The 21,341-nt window shown below is 38.8% G+C and overlaps 1 protein-coding gene across 1 annotated transcript in view; it reads right to left on the bottom strand.

The window, feature by feature from the left end:
• The window catches only part of Kmt2a (lysine methyltransferase 2A), an 85,187-nt gene that overhangs the window by 9,492 nt on the left and 54,354 nt on the right, over positions 1-21,341 (bottom strand). The window contains exons 24-37 of the mRNA XM_048795611.1: positions 21,054-21,127; positions 19,888-20,081; positions 19,456-19,562; positions 18,022-18,159; positions 16,754-16,912; positions 15,879-15,996; positions 15,683-15,761; positions 14,214-14,374; positions 13,831-14,016; positions 9,230-13,475; positions 7,928-8,008; positions 7,022-7,083; positions 5,730-5,900; positions 3,149-3,223 (exon numbers count right to left, since the gene is read on the bottom strand). Coding sequence (XP_048651568.1) covers positions 3,149-3,223; positions 5,730-5,900; positions 7,022-7,083; positions 7,928-8,008; positions 9,230-13,475; positions 13,831-14,016; positions 14,214-14,374; positions 15,683-15,761; positions 15,879-15,996; positions 16,754-16,912; positions 18,022-18,159; positions 19,456-19,562; positions 19,888-20,081; positions 21,054-21,127 — 5,851 coding nt within the window. The remainder of the gene's footprint in view (positions 1-3,148; positions 3,224-5,729; positions 5,901-7,021; positions 7,084-7,927; positions 8,009-9,229; positions 13,476-13,830; positions 14,017-14,213; positions 14,375-15,682; positions 15,762-15,878; positions 15,997-16,753; positions 16,913-18,021; positions 18,160-19,455; positions 19,563-19,887; positions 20,082-21,053; positions 21,128-21,341) is intronic.

A 21,341-nucleotide genomic window follows, 5' to 3' on the forward strand; every position in this document is an offset into this window, starting at 1 on the left:
TTTTTAAGAGAGAGAGAGAGAGAGAGAGAGAGAGAGAGAGAGAGAGAGAGAGAATCTTAAGATTTATTTTTTAGTTATTGGCGGACACAACATCTTTGTATGTGGTGCTGAGGATCGAACCCGGGCCGCACGCATGCCAGGCAAGTGCGCCACCACTTGAGCCACATCCCCAGCCCCCTGTATCAGATTTAAAAGACTATGATCATATGAGATACACACTGTTATCAACATGCCTTTTTAATCAGATTACTTTAGAATTTTTTCTAAATTCCCGTATTGAGGAGTATTTGAGTTGCTTCCAGTTTGGCTCATTGTGGTTTTATTTTACCTCCTTTTTAAAGTTGAAATAGTTTCTCATTGATACTAGGCTTCAAATGATGTAACCTAAAATTTTTTTTAGTACTTTTGTTTGAAGTGAACATGAAGGATTTTAATTAATCTAACACAGAAACCATCCATTGACTTTTTTAAATTTTTTCCAATATTCATCTCTACCCCTCCTATCTTCTTTCAAATTGGTCCTGGGAAGGTAGGTGAAAGGTATTTAAAAGAATTTTTTTTGCTGGGTATGGTAGCACACACCTATGATCCCAACTACTCCAGAGGCTGAGGCAATGAGGAATTCAAATCCAAGGCTAGCCTTGACAACTTAGTAAGATCCTATCTCAGAATAAAAATGGATTGGGGGTGTGGCTTTGTGGTAGAATACTTCTGGGTTCAATCCCAGTATCACACACAAAAAAATCTTTAAAAAAAGAAGTATTTACCTATGATACTTTAGTTTTTTTCTTTTAACAAGGAAGAGAGGATAAGTATTTCAAATACATATTTCAAAATATTAATATTTGTTAATTTTAGATGGCAGGTACTATTACACAGCCTGTGTATTTTCTTGTTTTAATCTTTGTGTGTGTGTGTTTTTTTTTTCCTTTCCTTTTGCAGTGCCAGGGATCAAATCCAGTATTGCTTTGCACATACTAGGCAAATGCTCTACCACTGAGCTAATCTTCAGTCTTCAGGATTTTTTTAGTTAAAAAAAAAAAAAGTCAAAGACCAGGGGCAGTGGCACATACACGTATTTCCAGCAACTCGGGAGGTTGAGACAGAAGGATTACAAGTCTGAGGTCAGCCTCAGCAAGGTAGTGAAACTCTGTCTCAAAATTTTTTAAAAATAATAATAATAATAAAAAGGGGATATAAGTCAGTGGTAAAGTGCTCTTAGATTCACTCCTCAGTACCAAAAAAAAAGAAAAAAGAATCTAATAGGTGACTTATCTCCCACAAAATACAAATGGCCAATAACATGAGAAGATAATCTTACTTAATTTTTAAATGCATATTAAAATATGATTCCATCTTGATTAACAAAGATTCAGAAATTGGAAATAGTATAGATAAGAACGGAGAAGGTAGGGCTAAGCGAGGTGGTGCACGCCTGTAATCCCATCGGCTGGGGAGGCAGAGGCAGGAGGATCCCGAGTTCAAAGCCAGCCCCAGCAAAGACGACGGTGCTAAGCAACTCAGTGAGACCCTGTCTCTAAATAGAATAAAAAATAAGACTGGGGATATGGCTCAGTGGTCGAGTGCCTGATCCAAAAAAAAAAAAAAATCCACAATGAGGAGTTGGGGATGTAGTTTACTGGTAGAAAACTTGTCTAGCATGCTTGAAGCTCTAGCACCCCCGCCACACACATACACACACAAACACACACACATCATGAGGTACTATTTTAAATTAACTAGAATATCTAAAATATAAAAAAACAGGCAATATCAAGTTTTGATAAGGATATGGAGAAACTGGAACCTTTGTATACTGCTGGGAACATGAAATGGTGTAGCCACTTTGGGAAAAAAGAATTCTGTAGTCCTTTAAAAAGTTAAGGAGAGTTATCATATGAACCAGCAATGCCATTTCTAGGTACAGACCCAAGAGAAATAAAAACAGATTTGTACAAAAACTTGTATGTCAATAATCATTAGCAAGAATAAGAAAGTAAAACAACAAACAACCCCAAATATCCATCAACTGATGAATGGATAAGCAAAGTATATTCACACAATGGAATATTATTTGGTAATAAAAAGGAGTGGATTACAACCAGAGTAATGAAAAATTGTGTTCCATATGTGTACTATGCTTGAAATGCATTCAGGCTGGAGTTGTGGCTCAGCAGCCGAGCACTCATCTAGCACATGTGAGGCCCTGGGTTCAATCCTTAGCACCACATAAAAATAAATAAAATAAAGGTATTGTGTCCAACTACAACTAAAAAAAAAAAAAACAAAAACAGAAATACATTCTGCTGTCATGCATAATAAATAAATTAATTAATTAATTAAAAGAAAAAATTTTTAAAAAGGTGGTGGTGAAATGGGCTGAGGATATAGATCAATTGGTAGAGTGTTTGTCTTACAGGCACAAGGCCCTGGGTTCAATCTCCAGCACCACACAGAAAAGAAAGAAAGAAAGAAAGAAAGAAAGAAAGAAAGAAAGAAAGAAAGAAGGAAGGAAGGAAGGAAGGAAGGAAGGAAGGAAGGAAGGAAGGAAGAAAGAAAGAAAGAAAGAGAGAGAGAGAAAGAGAGAAAGAAAGAGGAGTAGAATATGAATTGCAATGTTACAGCAGGCAGGAATCAATCAATCTCTCTCTTCTCTCTCTCTCTCAGCTTTTTTTTTTTTTTTTTTTTGGTGATAGGGGTCAAACCCAGGCCTTCACAAATGCTAATCCCATGCTCTACATTGAGTTATACTCCCAGCTCAAGAAGGAGCCTTGAAAGCATTGTGAAGTGAAAAGCCAGTCACAAATATATGATTTCCATTTATATGAAAAGGTCTAGAACATGGTGTCAGGGGAAAGAGATGGGGAATTGACTAATAATGAGCAGGAGGGGTTCCTTTCAGTGACTATGAAAATATTCTGGAGTTATAAGGCAATGATGGTTGTGCAATTCTGTGAATACATAAAAACCACCAAATTATACGCTTTAAATGGATGATATGTGAATTATATCTCAAAGCTGTGAAAAATACTTTTTTAAAAAAAGTTTTGTTGTTTTTTTTTTTTAAATAGAATCAATTCTATGGCTGAGACTAATAAATTGACAGAATATTCTGAGGGAGGAGTAAAATAATTGCTCTAGTCATTACCTGCAAATGAGAGCTGCTTCAGGCGGGCATTTGATCGAGCTTCCTGGACTTTATCTGTCAGTGATTTCCAGGCATCTAAAAGAAATTAAAAGAAAACTGTAGGCTACAAGATATTCATGCCAACATCTCTTAATACTAACAGTATGCACAGGCATTATACTTAGAATCCCTACAGTTGGAGCACATAACCTGTTCAGACAGTGTTTTGTTGTTTTCTTATGGTTTTAATCAATTGGGTGCATGGGGAAGTAGCTGAGAAGTTACAATAGCCAGTTGTGTTCCCTTCTTAGGTCACAGAAGCAGTCAGGAGATTTCTGCCCTGAGTCCCTAAAGCATTCACATTCTCTGGTGGAAGATTGGGTGCTACACCTAAACATTTGAAATTAATTGTATTCTGTGACCCTAACCCAAATAGTGAAAAGATGCAACCAGGAATGTGGGTAGTTCATAACCTTAGTTCCTTAAAATTAAGGTCTGGGACTAGAAAACCTTTACAATTACTTTGATTTCTTTTTATTTATTTATTTGTTTGTTAATTCCTTCAATTTCTAACCTAAGATTCTATAATCTTTTAGCTAGGCAAGTGCTCTACCACTGAGCTACAACCCCAGCACTGTACTTCTATAGACCTGCCATTCTACAATTATTTCTCATGTAGAACTCATACTTTTGGCTGGGCATGATGGCACATGCTGTAATCCCAGCAGTTGGGAGGATGAGGCAGGAGAATTGAGAGATTAAAGCCAGGCTCAGTAATTTAGTGAGGCCCTAAGCAACTCAGTGAGACGCTTGCTCTAAAAATAACATTAAAAAAAGGGCTAGGGAGCTGGGGATGTGGCTCAAGCGGTAACGCGCTCGCCTGGCATGCGCGGGGCGCTGGGTTCGATCCTCAGCACCACATAAAAATAAAATAAAGATGTTGTGTCCACCAAAAACTGAAAAATAAATATTAAAAATTTCTCTCTCTCTCTTAAAAAAAAAAAAAAAGGGCTGGGGATGTGTCTCGGTGGTTAAGGCCCCTCTACATTAAAAGTACTAGAGAATTTCAAAGAAAAGATCACTGTTGAGTAATTTAGGATTATCCAAAAACCCATTGAGATTAATAAGAGATTGAGTTTAAGTAATAGAAATTAGGTTAGGCAAATAAGAATGGGGAGTAGTTCAATCCCCCATACACCCCCAAAAAAGAAGAGCTCACACTTTCTCATACTTTCAAACTAGCTTTTTTTTTTTTTCCTCCTTACATTATTATTATTTGTACTGGGGATTAAACCCAAGGGTACTTTACCACTGAGCACATTTCCCATTCCTTTTTATTTATTTTTTAGAATTTTGAGACAGGGTCTTGCTAAGTTGCTGAAGCTGGCCTTTAATTTGTGATTCTCCTGCCTCAGTCTCCCAAATCACTGGGATTACAGGCATATTCCATCACACCTGCTCAGAAGAGACATCTTTTGGGGGAGGTAAGGGGTACCAGGGATTGAACTCAGGGGCACTTAACCACTGAGCCACATCCCCAGCCCTGTTTTGTACTTTATTTAGAGACAGGGTCTCACTGAGTTGCTAGTGCTTCGCTTTTACTGAACCTGGCTTTGAACTTGTGATTCTTCCTGCCTCAGCCTCCGGAGCCACTGGGATTACAGGTGAGTGCCAATGAGCCCAGCTTAGAAAAGTCATCTTTGGCTTTGTCCTCTCCTTATTATCTAAGCAGTCACAAAATGTGTCCATTCTTTCTTTTCCTACATGGGTTTTATTACTTGGCATTTCTATTAGTAATACTCTCATGAATGACTTCTTGCCTCCCAATGTCTCCAGTTCAATCTATCTTGTATGGAGCTACACATTAAACTTTTGAAACTCTGCCTTTATTTTACTCCCCCAGAACTGCAGAGGTCTCAGGGCTTGGAAGTGCAGGTCCTCCAAAACTTGTGACAAATTCACCTTCTCAATTTTTCTTTCACTATTACCTGACATGAATTTCAATGTCAACTTCTCATCTGACACCACTCTAAACCTATCATGTGTGATTACATCTATCTTTGTTTACATCCTTCTTCAAAAGCCCTCCTTCCCATTCCTGTTTGCCTAACCCAATTTCTATTATCTTCTTAAACTCAATCTCCTATTAATCTCCATGGGTTCTTGGATAACCCTAAGTTACTCAGAGTGATCTTTCTTTCCTTTGAGATTCTCTAGTACTTATAACCTAGAGAACATTCCCTACTTTTTCACCTACATACCAGGGATACCAATATGAATAAGAAAGTAAAATCCTTTATGTTAATTAAGTCATAAAAAATGAAAACTTTTACAAAGTAAGGCTTAAGCTAAGAGAGAGGAACATATAAAATTTAAAATGAGCAAGTGGTAATGATACGTACTCTGTATCATTAACTTCTCACATGAATTATGGATATTTCTCTAAGACAAATTTCTAAAGGACAAAGAAAATATATAATGCTTCTTAATATCCTTCATAAAATCTGGCACAATCTGTCACACCTCAATGACATAATACATAAGAACAGAGATAGCTGAAACAGGGCCTCTGTTGCTGGGTCTACCTAATTTAACTACTCACCTTCAATACTTTCTGCACAGATTTGAAAGCCATCATCACTTGAAATTTCAAAAACTAGTCCTTTCTTGGGCTTTTTCTCAGCTATGCTTTCCTTCCGCTTTTGTTCTTGCTGGAGCCAAAGCATCAGCGGAGAGCTGAAATTACTTTCTTCTTCTTCTACTGCTTTAGGTTCTATGAGGAGGCAAACGGGAACCAAAGTGGTTGCAATGACAAATGCTTACTGAACACTGATTCTGCAGAGTACATGCACTATCTCTAAGCTAACAACATGTCATTGTTGGTATTACTACTCCCATTCACAGATAAAAAACAGAGGCTCAAAGAGCTTGCCCTCCATCATAGCTAGAAAGTGATTACAACCATTTTATTGTTTTGTTTTCAACATAAAGTCTTGTAGTTTCTGGTATGACAGACAATCTGATAGTTTTCCCATAAGTAATTGTTCTCGGTAGAGTCAAGGCTAAAAAAAAAAATAATGGTTAACATGTGAAGTACTTACTATGTCTCAGATTCTCTTTCAAAAACTTCACAGATGGACTCACATAAACCTTATAACAACCCAGCAAAGTAAGTGTTATTATAATCTCCATTTTAAAGGTAAGAAAACTGAGGCAGAGAAAGGAGAATAACAAGCTAAGTTCACAGAGCTGCTGGGTGGCCAGGCAGGGATTCTAACTCATTTGGCTCCAAAGTCCTCATTCTCAGTCCCCACCCTCCCTTGCCTTCCTCCATCAATAGATGTGTCAGCCCCCCTGCAACATCAGCAAATTATCAGGATGTGACAATAAATCTCATGCCTGGGCCCGTTCTCCACCTTGTTCTCTTCTGAAGAAGAGAACCCTCTATCCAGAAGAGAACCCTCTATGGAACAGGGAAAGGCCTTATATTCATGGCTTCTGATCTTGAATGCAGGGCCCAGTTGTTTCCTGACCGAAATTTGTCACAAAAGATGAAAAGTGCTAGGATATGTACCTGGTGGTGGAACCAAAATCCATCTAATAAAATGGTTCTTGGTTTCCTATGGCAACACCTAAGGGATAAAGTCAGATTATCTCTAGCTATTTAAATTTCATTGTTAAAGCCAGTAGAGCAGAAGAGATTTTACAGGCAATGTTTTGTGTCCCTTAGCTGACAGATGATCACAGATTATGTAGTGGAAGAATGCTAGAAGACAGGTGCTGACTTTCTGTCTAACTTCAACCAATCACTTAACTGCTTGAAGCTTAGAAGTAAAGTAGGTAATTTTAATACTCCTAGCTTAAAATTGTGACTCTAACCAATTAGTCACATACCTGTACTTTCTTGCTCATTTGCTGGATTTTGGGTTGCTGGAATCTCTGGAATAGCTGCTTGTCTAAATGAAAATAAAACCAGGTGTAAGATACAACACCAGCTAGGCATTATATACTGTCCTTGTTCTTGAACATCATTCAGTTGTTAATTATACAAAACTTGCTAAATGACCACCACCACCACCACCATACTACTGAACGGCCCACAAAATAAAACTGTCTTTGATGAGATTCCTTTCCAAATACTGACATTAGGTATTTGCTTTTGAAGTTGTGAAATGTGCTCTTAAAATTCTTCTCATATCGTTAGTTTTAGGAAAAAATGAAAGGACACTTGTCAGAAGCTATTCTACAGTTACTCAAATAAGCTAGCTGGTTTAACTAAAAGTAAGCTGCATGAACTAGTAAACCATCAATTTTCACTTTGTAAAATTAATAGATCTTTAAACAATCCAAATGTGTATCAATATATATTAAATAAAGAAGTTAAATACATCATTATAGATCCTCATAATAGTACTGGAGGCAGCCACTAAAAAAGTGACTTTTACTAGCACAGAAAGATATATAGAAAACAATCCCGTACATGGAAAAAAAAAAAAAAACAAGAAAAAGATAGTAGCTATGCTGTTATTCCTTTTATATATAAAAAAATACATATTCACATACAAACTAAACCATATATTATTACCAACAGCTACCTTTAGGGAATAGATTGAGAAGGGGTGGGCAGAACAAATAGGAAACTATTATCCAAATGATTCTATGCCCTGATTTTTATAAGCTTTTATTAATTCCATTAAGCAAAAATGAAAACAAAACCAAAGCCTATGAAAATAGGGAGGAACTATTTTTTAAATGACAAAGTTGAGGTATTAATTTTAGAGAATTAATTTTTAAGCTTACCCTGCAGGCTGCCCACATTCCTTTTGTGAAGACTGTTCCACATTAGCTGTATCCTGCTGCTCAGCCTCTGCTCCTGGAGTCCTGGAGTAGAGAAGAAAAGTATTTGTATCTTTGCATGAAACTATAGGTACATATGTTTCAAATTAAATGTGGAGGCCAGTCTAAAGAAATGACTCTATCAAGAGCTGATAAAATTTGTGAGCCGACAATAAATACTTATGGTCGTAAAGGTTAGAATAATGGTTACCTGGAAGGGTACTGACCAAGAGATAGCACAAGGAGCCTTCTGGGGCACTGAAAGTATTCTATATCTTGATCTGAGTGGTGGCGACATAAGTGTATACATATGTAAAAATTCACTTGTAGGCCAGATGCAGTGGTGCATGCCTGCAATCCCAGTGGCTTGGGAGGCTGATGTAGAAGGATCCTGAGTTCAAAGCCAGCCTCAGCAAATTAGCAAGTCCCTATGTAACTTAGTGAGATTCTATCTCAAAATAAAATATCAAAAAGGGGCCGAGTATGTAGCTCAGTGGTTGAATGGCCCTGGTTCAATCCCTGATACCAAAAAATAAAATAAAATAAAAATCGCTTGTTGGGGTGAGGTTGTAGCTCAGTGGTATAGTGCTTGCCTAGCCCATGTGAGGCCCTCGATCCAATCCTCAGCACCGTATAAAGATAAATAAATAAAGGTATTGTATCCATCTATAACTAAATATATATATATATATATATATATATATGAAAATCACTTGTATATTTTTTTAAATTTTTAAAAAATATTTATTTTTTTTAAAGTTTTTCGGTGGACATAACATCTTTATTTTATTTTCATGTGGTGCTGAGGATCGAACCTAGCGCCCTGCGCATGCCAGGCAAACACGCTACCGCTTGAGCCACATCCCCACCCCCACTTGTATATTTTATATAAGGACATTTTAAAAAAGGACTCTGAGGGTACATCAGGGGGCTTTGCCCACCAGTTAGGAATAAGCATTTTCTAGTATCTGTAAAAACTCGGCAAAAAAGAAACAGGAGCAAACAGCAACACCATTTGAAATCAGAACAAAGTATATTTACAGGTAGAGTTCTATCCAAGAGTCAAACTGTTCACTTGTGGAGTTAAATTTTGCTCTATTAATCACCACTGGTAATTAAAAAAAAAAAAATCAAAGTTAATACCTAGAAAACCCAACTAACAACTTACTTCCAAAAAGTCCCTCCCCAAAGACTTCTATTTCAACAGCCCCTAATCCAGAGCATAAAATCCTGCAGACACAACAGAGACAATACTGCATGGCTCACCCTATGACTGAGGTCAGGGATGCTGTGTTGGCTTCTTGGTCTGGAATGTGTGCTTCAGAACTGGTCCTCAAATGGGAAACTTTGTGCTTCTTGCCATTCCCTTTATCCAGGGGCAGCTGAATCCGTTTGATTTTTGGTTTGGGTTTAGTGGGGGCCGGCACTGAGGGGCTCCCGGACTGCTGTCCAGAGGATGGAGAGGCCCCTGGAGAGGATGAGCTGGCTTGCATGGCTGAGGGTAAAGCCTTGTTCTGCTCTAGCCCCACATTATTAGGAGCATCTACTGTCTGGGTGAAGTTGGATACCTGGGTCCCAGAAGCAGAATCAAGGTCACGCTGGGAAGAAAGGATCCCGGCTTTGCTGGCCAGGAGCTGGTTCACGTGCTGCAGCTGATAATGTTCTTCTGCCTCGCCAGCTGGTGATGGAGCTGTCAGGCCCGTAGTCTGAGAAGAGGGGAGCACACAGATGCTAGATGCTGCAGTCATTGCAGCACTAGAGGGAGTCTGTGATGTCGCCATTTGTGGAAACATTCCTGAACTTGGTGGTAGAGCCACAGGCTGTTCCTGAATGCCCAGGCTCTGCTGGCTGGCTTTGATTAGAAGATTGCTTATTGAGCCAATATCTGGAGTACCAAGCAACCTCGGGTTAGTTAAGGTGACATGTCCTGGAACTGATGCACTACTTGTAGGAGTTGTTGTAGTTTGCATGGATACCACATTCAAGACAGAGGAACTGGATGCCAAGCCAGACACAGGCCCTGATGTGAGGTGGCTAGTGTCTTGGCTTATTGTTGATGTGCCCACCGCTGTGGCAGCAGTTCCTCCCACACTCTGTGGTGGTAACAGGGGTGCCTGTTCAAAATACATGATGCCAGATTTAGATCTTTTTATGATGTTGGGGATAGTTCGATGAGATGAAGTATTAAGTGACCCCAAATCTAATAGATTGGGATGATTTGAAAGCTGGGAGGATGTGAAGTTAATCAATGTCATATTAGAAACCACATCAGAGGGGGCAATGTTTGAAGGGGTACTAGAGGGAGCAAGTTTTTTATTCTTTCGGGTATGTAGACGAGATATGGGTCTTTTCTTGAGTCCAGAGGAAGGAGTGGCTACTGTGGTATTGAGGTCTGTCCTCTGGCTGGCTTCTGAAACCAAAAGCTGGGGATCTGGAGGAGGCTGAACCCCAATAAGTAGGCCTGAAGGAGGACTGCTGATGTTGGGTGGGAAACTACTTTGAGTAGCTGCAGGGAAGGAATGTAAGTGCTGGTGATGAGGCATGGGGAGCAATCCTTTGCTAGCAGGAGGGAACAGAGGTTGAGAAGTTGGCAAGCTTGGATTTAGTCCTGTGGTTAGGGTGAGGCCACCTCCCATGGGTCCCAATACTGAAGTATTTGTCTCCATCACACTGGGTGTAGAACTAACAGAAGAGGTCAACTGGATTTTTTGGGTCACTCCATTTGGAAGAGTTTGGAGAACATAAAGTGGCTGCATGTTCTGGTTAACAACAATGAGTTTCTCAGTGGCTGGTTTCAGGTGGGGTGGAGTGGTCTGGACAGCTGCATTAGAAATCTGAGATGGGCCGGGACTATCAGTAGAATTGGGCACATACTTCTGGTTCTGGATGGGAACAGTAGGGGAAACAGGTACCTGAAGGCCAGGGGTGCTACTGTTTCGAGTTAAATCTTGACTGTTGCCGTGACCTTGCTCCACTGAACCACAAGGAGGGCTGGAGATGTGGTCTGCATCCATGTGTCCTTGGATAAAGTGATCAGGAGTCATGTGGCCTTCAGGAGTAGGATCTACTCCTGGACTCAGCAGTGCTGAGTCACCTTCAGTGGGGGCTACAGATTTCTCTGTGATGGTTACTCGCTTCTCTCCTGAGTCTGAGATGACAGCCAGTCTACCGGGATTCTGGCTAGGGACCGTAGGACTTCGGGTGGTCAGGACAGAGAGATCAGATGGCAGCTCTAGAGGCAACTCAAACTGCTCCTCTGCTGAGATAGAGGAAGAGACACTACTGTCCACAGGCTCTGTTGTGGGCAGCTGCTGAGAAAATACCTCAAAAAGACCCATGTCCTTTTCCCGATTACTATCAAGACCCAAACCTTCACCAAGATTCAGGAGTTCTGAGGAAGATGACTCTGGGCTCTCACCCAAAGCCTGCATGGATGGAGTATTCTTCAGTACAAAGTCCATAATGTCTGAAGGCAGGATATTCCCACAGTCATCACTGTTGTTATTGTCTGAATCTGATTTCAGAAGCTCAGTATTATAGGTGTCCAATAAATTTTTGTCTGAGGGGGTACTTGTATGGACCCTGCGGCTTGACTCCAATGAGCTGAGCTGAGCTTCTAAGGAATCCTGTCCCTGTGTTTTAACTCTGCTTACTGCATGACAGTTATCCATCTTTGGCTCATTTTTGTGGCCAACAGAACTCTTAATGACATGTTCTTTTTCTCCAGCATCTTCAGGTCGATCAATCTTTAAGTTTTCTGTTCCATTTTCTTTACTACTTCTTTTTGGAATCTGGCTGCTCTTCCTTGTTGTTGCTGTGACACTGGTATCACTCTCTGTCCCATCATCAACACCATCCAACTGTGAAATTTTTGGAAGATCGCATTGCTCCTCTTCCCGAAATAAATTATGGGATGCCAGCCGTTCTTCTCCACCTGAAGAAATGACTGTTCTTGTGAAGTTGTAGTAATACAAGTCGTCCTCATCTGAAGTGCTCAAGTCATCGGCCCCATCCACCTGCCCTTCAGCTGATCTCTTGCCTCGCTTCTTCCCGGTGGAGCTGCTATAGAATGGAATATCTTCTTCGCCATAGGATCTGACTCCATAGAGTGGGGTTAGCCCAAAGAACATGTTAGAACGTGCACGGGCGCTGCGACGGGGATATCTCCTCTTAAAAGAGCCATCCTCCTGAGCTTTGGGGCCATCTGGAAGCATTAAGTTTCTGTCCTGTACTGGAAGATTCTGATAGTTGTTACTTTGAGAATCCTGGGATGAGACATTATTGGGGCTTGGTTGAGCCACTGGCCCATCTCCTGAACTTTCGGAAACTGAAACTGGTTCTGTTGGTGATGCTGACTCTATTTGCAAGGGGGAGGCAGGACCACTTTCTTTCAGTGCATTTTTGGACTGATTCTCACTTTCCATTTTTAAAGGTGTCAATGTCACTTTGACTGTGCGTTTCCGGGGTGCTTGTAATTCCTTGGCAGGTCCTTCTACTTGCATGGATGGAACTTTGGGGACTCCTGAAACAGAAAGGACTTTATCTCCAATCTTATCAGAAGAAACATTATTACATGGCCGTTGCCCCATAAATTCAGAAGTCAAAACCTCATCCACATATTCTGGCTTTAGGTTTCCTTCCTCACCAGTTGTCACCTGTCCAGGTTCCAAAAAAGATTTACTGGCATGCTTTTCTTTGAAAGTTTCTTTACAAGACTTTTTCCCCTTTTGTCTCCTGTCTCTGGAACTAGATGCCACATGTTCACTGATAATGGATGATCTGTTGCTCACTCCAGAAAGCTTTAAGGTTTTGATTTCAGTATCTTCATCTGGAGAAGGATTAGTCAGTTGGGTAGAATCTGTGTGTTGGTCTCGATCATTCCTTTGTCCTCTCAAATGGAGTTGGGGGAAGGAGAGGGCCTCTTTAGAAGAAAATGGCACTGAAGAAGGTTCAGCAAAATTGCTGATTTTACTAGCATTTAATTCTCCAGAAGCTGTGTTATGAACCTGTGGAGCTAATTTAGGAATTCCAGGGTAAGCCAGGTTATGTGCAGATCCCTCTGAACTCTTGGAACTCAGCATTTTGATTTTTTCTCCCTTTAAAGAGGAGCCCTTGGATGTCACATCTGAAGCACCAGAATGCTTCATTTCTGAAGATGAAGATCCATCCAAGTGACTGGTTTTAGAGCCTACAGTGACTACCGTTCTTTGCAAACTTGAAGATGTGGGAGTGCTGTGCCCTACGGTAGCACTTGAATTCAGTGGCCCTAAGTTATGATCAACTGCTTTGGCACTTGACTCAGGATCTGTAGGGGTCCCAATGGTGGAGGCTGAGGAAACACTATTCCTGGAGTAAGTATTCCCAGTTCTCATTGGAGACATTATCCGGAGCTTAGACCGCTGGGGTGACAAGGAAGAAGTACTGTGTCGCCTGGAGCCAATGCTTCGCAGTCCAGAGGAGAGTAAAGGATCACCTACTGTGACTATTTCATGAGTGGTTGGGGTAGGACTTCCTGAACAAAAGAGAAAAAGTAAGAAATTCTATTACAGACAGAACAAATATGTGGAAGTCACTGGTTTTAATGACTTGTCTACATCTAACTACAGGTAATTGAAAATCTATTTTCAGGGGCTGAGGCTGTAGTTCAGTGGTAAAGTGCTTGCCTCGCATGTGTGAGGCACTGGGTTCAATCCTTAGCACCACATAAAAATAAATAAGGATACTGTGTGTTCATCTACAACTAAATAAATATTTCTTAAAAAAATCTCTTTTCTGTAGCAAAAGTCACCAAGATAAGGTTGCCTAAAAGAATTACAAATTCGTCTTTGGGCTGACCCTGGGTCAAGTAGGTCATTAAAGTCCTTTACCTGCAGAAGGCAATGGCCGACAGCCAGGGGATCTCTGTGTAGGAGAGTAACTGGGTGTTCGAATCCTAGGGACTTTTGAGATGACATGATAATAACAGGAGCTAGAGGTTTGCGAATGAGGAGGTCGGTCTGGTGATGGAGGACTTAGAATTTCAGCTGTACTCTGACTCTCTTTAGATGAACTTTCTGTGGTAGAAAATAAAAACTCTTAAATGAAAAAGATTAAAATAAAATATCAAACAAATGAGACAATAAAAAGCAAGCTATTTGGTAAATGTCAAGCTAGAAACAAAGGAGACCTCCCATATAAATGGCTTTTCTTTCATCTTTCAGTCTCAGTACATACTCCCCAAACTCAAGTCCTGTTTCAACTAAAAACTAACCTAAAAACGATGATGGACTGTGGGCAATGGTCCGATTTTCATCGTGTTCAACAGTGCTGTTGATATCTGGCTCTACAACTGGAGGACGGCATTCCACTATCTTGCACGTGTACACACAGCGCTTGCGAGCATCTGTGGTGCTCCAGTACACTCGGGAACACCTGGCAAACAGATAGGGAAAAATCACAAATGAGAGAACAGAAACAGAAACTGACATTGTCAAACCTCTCCTCATCCTGGGTTACCTGTCTTGATTTAGAGAATTTACCTTTATTTCATGGGTTCTTGGTATAGATTCCACTGATAATGGATGATCTATTGCTCACTCCAGAAAGCTTTAAGGTTTTGACAAGTTTTTGAAGTTCTTACTATTTCTTAGACTCTCAGGAAATAGCACAAGATCTTTTTTAAATTAAAGTGTAAGCAGGCACATAAAATAGTAAAATATCCTAAACTCAGAAAAAGAAAAACACCACCACTACTAAAAATAGTTATTAACCTCCACAATGTATACAAAGTGAGGTCCTAAAGTAAAGAACAAACCAGAGGTGTTTCCTTTTGGAGAAACACAAGACAAAGGAAATACAATTGCTTCAAATCTGCTGAATGTTTGTACAATGAGCTGCCAACTACATGTCAAGTATAGTTTGTGTTATCAGAATTAGAATGCAGAATAAATTGAAGCATAAACTGCAAAATGAGACTCCAATAAGGGAGAGGTAGAAGGGTAATTTTGAATTTATACTGTCAGCTTGTAGGATACTTAAACTACCTATTTCATATAAAAGATATAAGTTCTGACTGGAGAATTCGATGATTATTATGGGGACTTAAATTTTAGAAAGATCTATAAAATATAAAACCAGAGGGGCTGGGGATATGGCTCAAGGGTAGCGCGCTCCCCTGGCAGGCGTGCGGCCCGGGTTCGATCCTCAGCACCACATACAAACAAATATGTTGTGTCTGCCGAGAACTAAAAAATGTAAATAAAATATATTAAAAAAAAAAAACAAAAAAAAACCAGGGAGGCTGCAATTCAGTGGTAGAATGTTCATCTAGTATGTGCAGGCCCTGAATCGCTGAATCCGCAGCACTGTAAAAGAAGTTGGGGGGGGGGGGGATTGGGACAGGATATGAGGTGCTTGATCTGTGAAAAGATCTGGATTTTTGAATCCGAGACTGGGATTTAGAGGAATCTTAAAGAGACTGATCCTGTGTTTTCTATTTAGGTTTTATTTGGAAATTATTCTAAAATTATATCAATAACACTTTGCTTCTTACAGGATTTACCTGACTTGAAAGGTTAGTCCTAATCTACAAGCTAATGAACTAGGGAACTAGGAAAAAAAGTAAATTTTTTACAGCAATTAAAAACTAGATAACAAGCAATGCCTCTACATTTAATGATCTGTATGTACATAGCTTCAGAGTGCTCAAGTTGTAAGGGTTGCTGTCCTCTCTTTACTCACTGATATCCAATAGGAAAGAGCTTGTCTTCACAGTCAGAGAGATCATTCAGAATTCCTAAGCAGTCAATCGTCATTGAGCCTGATCAAGAAAAGAACTGATTAGAAGTCATAATGGGAGGGATCATTTTATAACTGAGGACTAGAAAGTGCCCAAATAACAACACAGTCCTCCCAATAACCCAGGTCCAGGTCATACCAATCATCATGTGGATATTTTCTGGTTCTAAACCATTGAGGAACTTCCTTCTCAAGCTGATTCCTTCAAAGTCCACAAAGACTCTTCTAAAAACTTCAAATCCATTCTCAGGAACCACCTTAAATAAAAACCCAAGATTGCTGTTAATAGATTGTCTCTTTACACAGTATATTCATGGTACTGGCTCTCTCTGAGCATCTCAAAATCACCTTTCAATCTTACTAGAAGCACCTCTTTATTTTTCATAAATAGGTGACCCTTGGAATGCCTAGTAGGAAAAGCAAAACTGAATTTACCATTTTGCTATTTTTTTTTTAGTATTTTTTCCTAAATTCCTGAAGAATTCAAAAAGCTACTATAAGCCATAAAAAGATGTGGAAGAAACTTAAAGGTATATTGTGAATTGGAATAAACTGGTCTGAAAAAGCTACATACTATAGCATTCCAACTATATAGGAAGCTCTGGAAATGGCAAATTCATGGAGATAGTAAAAAGATCAGTGGTTGCCAAGGGTTGGTGGTGTTGACAGGCAGAACACATTCTAGGGCAGTAAAAACATTTGCTTGATATTATAGTGGTGAATACCTGTTATCATACATTTGCCTAAACCCATAGAATGTACACTACCAAGAGTGAACCCAAGGTATAAAGTATAGTCGCTGAGTGGTAATGATGTATTGATAGAGGTTCATCAATTGCAACAAATAGACAACTCTGGAGGGGGACACAATTAATGAGGGAGGCTGCATATTGTGTAGAGGCAGGGAGTATATAGGAAATCTCTGTACCTTCTGCTTAATTTTGCAGTGAACCTAACACTGCTTTAAATAAATAAAGTCAAACATATACATAAAAGCAACTAAAGCTATCTCACCTCGCCTTTGATCAAATCCCGATGTCGTTGGCAATACACTTTTTTATCATCCAGGAAGACACAGTTCTTGGCTCGGGAACACATGAAATGATAGTTGCTGGTGCAGGATGTAAGACAGCAACCCACAGTGGCTCCTGGCTTTTGGCAGAATTCACATCGCTTAAAAACAAAACAAAACAAAAAACAGAGCCCTATTCAGACTTTCAGATGTTTTAAATGTTTGTCATCTCCTCTATAGAATCATCCCATTCTCGCTTTCCTAAAACTAATTTTGTTGAATGGTAATCCGTTGAACTCCAGAAAAATCCTGAGGATCAGACTAGCTTCCTCAAATCCTCTCTCTACGACTATCCATACCATACAGCCTTTTAGCTATACATTTAAACACTACAACTGGATTTAGAATTAGATCTAAAACATAGTTTTTCTAGGATTAATGACTGATTTACAAGACATGAAACTCTTAAAAATCAATCCTGAAAACATCTCAAAGCAACTCTTTTTTAAAAAGGTTTTACTAGTCAGAAACATAATGGTTCTTCAGTTATTAGACTGACATAACAAACTTATCAAATGACTCCAAGGTTTTCTTCAACTGGCCCTGTATGTTACCACCTTATTTTATTATTCAATCTGGACTCCTCCAGGAAGGACTTTCTGTTTATACTCACCACACAATTTACTACTGCTTCTTTGCAAGTGCTATTTTGTTTGTTGGACAGCTTGTTTTATAATCCTTCATTTTCTCCTCTCCTTCAAAACAGAGCTTTTAAATTTTTCTCCTGCTGTTTCTGATTACTCTCAACTGCAACTGATCACTTCCCATATCTCTTCTTCATGTATTTATATGAATTTATTCTGTGGAACCTCAGAATATTGACTCAACTGAGGCCTCAGAGATCTCATTCAGTCTAAATCCCCTAATACATTGATACTTTTCTCACATATTTGAATTGTCTCCCAAATTAGGTAATACTTTGTTTTGTATTGCTTTTGTATCCCTTTTCCAAAGATCAGAATAGCAATCTGTCTATAATGTATGTCAATACTTGTTGGCTAACTACTCTGAAGACAGAGTAGTTAGCCAACAAGTATTTTTCTATAGATTGGAAATTTTTATAAATCTAGAGAATATAAAAATGAGCAATGTGGTAAGTTTATATAAATATGCATTGACTTCTTTAAAACCATATTTCTTTACCCACAGAAAGAACACCTAGAAAATGAAAGGACATCTCTTTCATAAAATTTACACATTAAGTTCTTACCAGCTGCTTGCCTCTGATCACAGCCATATGCACATTCTTTAGTGACCCATCATCATCTTCAAACACTTCCGCTGACCACAAAGCACAATTTACATGTGTCCATTCATTTTGGCCAATGTATAGCAAACGGCCAGCATCCTATGAAATAAAAAAAATTTTTTTCTTAATGAATAAAATGTTGGGCTGGGGTTATGGCTCAGTGGTACAGTGTTTGCCTCACACATGTGAGGCACTAGGTTCGATTCTCAGCACCGCATACAAATAAATGAATAGAATACAAGTCCACAAACGTCTAAAAAAATTCTAAAAAAAATAAAGGTCCATCAACAACTAAAATATAATATTAAAAAAAAAGAATAAATTGTCAAAGGAGGCTTTCCTTGATATTAGCTTTACTTCAGAGAAGATTACCTCAAGAAAACAAATTTAATTCTGTAATTTAGGAATGTACACAAAAATCACAATTCAGCTTTCAATGTTTCTGTTTTCTACTTCCCTCTTTCCTAGCTTACTTTTTCTATAGATTGGAAATTTTTATAAATCTAGAGAATATAGAAATGAGCAATGTGGTAAGTTTATATAAATATGCATTGACTTCTTTAAAACCATATTTCAAAACCAATTCTCTCAGACTGTATTAAATAAATACTTTTTGAAAAAAATGAAAGCTTAGCCAGGTGCAGTGGCACACGCCTGTAATCCCAGGGGCTTGGGAGGCTGAGACAAAAGGATCACAAGTTAAAGTCCACCCCCACCCAATACAAGGACTAAGGATGTAGCTCAGTGGGTAAACTGTCTCTGGGTTAAATCCCCTGCCCTGCTTGCCCAAATTGAAAGCTTACTATGTGCCAAGCATTAAATGAAGGCTTTGCATACATTATTTCATTTAATCCTTACAACCACCGTGAGATAAGCATTATCATCTTCATTTTAAAGCTGTAACTAAGGGTCAGAAATTACACCACTGACTAAGGTCAAAGGGTAGGTGGTAAAGCACAGAAGAGAACCTAGGCTGCCGTCACAGATGGAGCTCTTAACCACTCTGCTGGCTTACATTAAACTAAACAAGCTATGTAAAATGTAACTTATATTTTATTGACTTTCATGAAATTTTTGAGAAACTTCTAATAGAAAATACTGGACATCAGGGCTAGGGATGGAGTTCAGGGGCAGAATGCTTGCTACCATGTGTGAGGCCCTAGGTTCCATCCCAATACCACAAAAAATGAAATAAAATTACTTGACAAATTAATTTAAGGCAAATCAATTAATTTAGCTTTGAATCAACTAAATCAATTATTTAAAAAAAAATTTAAGAGCCACTTTTAAGGAAACATTCATTAAACAGTACTCAGCCAACAAGTGTTGACACAAAGGATAAACCATCCATGTGAAGTGCTTGTTAACTAGGATCTCTGGCCCCAAAATACTTACATTAGCACTGTCATCACCGTACATTAAACATAATGCACACTGTCTATTATCTTCTATGCCTGGGGGTGGGTTCAGCTCTGGACTGTCTTCTCGGCTCCTGTCAGTACCTTGGAACCCAGAAGACATTCAGTTAAAATTAGCAGTACTATTTCTGATTTCCAGTTAAAATAGTGTATAAAAAAAATACTTTGGGGAAAAGTGTTCAAAGTTATGCTATTTCAGCATCTACATAATACTCAAATATTTTTACCTTAAGGTCTTGTTAACATCTCAAGTAAGCAAAAACAATGATGCTATTACATTTAAGGATGACCTGAAAATTGCTTTTTGATATCCAAGCATACTAAATTTTTTTTCAAGTATGTTAAATTTAGATTCACAATGTCAATTATTTGCATCTAGCAAAAAATGGATAACTCTTTGGTGCCTTACTCAAAATTGGTGGAGTAGGAGGATGTAGAGGAGTTGGTGAGTCTGGTTCTCCAGGCCCTTTGGGTTTGGGAGCTGGAATGATTTTCTTCATTAAAGGAGGCTGCTCAGTGTGGCTGTTTTCCTCTCGCTCCTGCCACTGAGCATAATTATGGTCAAGTGAAGGTGGAAGCACTGCGTTTGGTAACATCCCACTGCTGAAAATAATTGATTCAACAAGTATTTATTGAACTCCTACAATATACCTAAAACCATAAAAATCAAATTCTTGATATCATCAGGTCTTGGACCCATGTTTGAGCTATTTACAAAATGTAAGAATAAGTCACAGAATTGGAAAACTGCCAAAATACACAGAACTTTAATTTTAATATCATAATCTCAATATATGACTCTTGCCTAAACTTCTAGAAATAATTGATAACCCTTTCAAATATCAAAAACAGGCTGGGGTTTTGGAGCTGTAGCTCAGTGGCAGAGCGCTTGCCTAGCATGTGTGAGGCACTGGGTTTGATCCTCAGCACCACAATAAAGAAAGAAAGAAAGGCATGCTATTTGTTTACAACTACAAAAAAAAAAAAAAAACAGGCTGGTGACGTAGCTCAGCGGTAGATTGCTTGCCTAACATGTGCGAGTCCTTGGGTTTCATCCCCAGTACTGTCCTTTTCCCCAAATCAAAAGAATTTACTGGAATAAAATTAAAGGTTAAATATGAAGAATCAAGAGTAGTACACAGCATCGTTTAAACTAAGTAAAACAGAACCCAATTATAACAACTATGCAGCTGTAAGACATATGTTTTGTCCCTATGCCACAAATTAAATAAAATTCCCGAAAACCTAACAAATATGTAAGTGAAAAAAGAGGCAATAGCCTACAATGAACTGAAATGCTGGCTCCAAAACCAGCACTAAAAAGGCATCTCAACAGATTCATTTTTTTTTAATTTTATTTTTTTAGTTGTAGATATACACAATACCTTTGTTTTATTTTTATTTATTTTTATGTGGTGCTGAGAATCGAACCCAGTGCCTCACACAAGCCAGACAAACAAGTGCTCTACTGCTGAGCCACAACCCTAGCCCTTCAACTGATTCATTTTTAATATTAAAACTTCCTAGAACTCTGATTTCTAGTTGACAAGAAAGTACAGTACTTAATTAACTTACTTGCTTGACACTTTATTTGGCTCCCAAAACCTTGACTTTTTGACGCTAAACCATGGAAAAACTCGTTCCATTTGCTAAAAGAAAAACAAACAATGTAAACATGTTACCATTCATTTGGAAACCACAAAAAAACTGACAACTTCACACCAATATCACTGTTAATATTGAAAATAATTTCAGGCTACCAAGGCAAAGAACAATCCACTCAGGCAACTTCCTCCCAAAGAAGCAGAGGAACAAATAAAATTAAAAGGTGTTTTGTACACTTGGCAAAGCAAACAGAAAAGA

Source organism: Marmota marmota, unplaced genomic scaffold, assembly GCF_001458135.2.
Source record: "Marmota marmota marmota unplaced genomic scaffold, marMar, whole genome shotgun sequence".
Taxonomy (NCBI): Eukaryota; Metazoa; Chordata; class Mammalia; order Rodentia; family Sciuridae; genus Marmota; species Marmota marmota.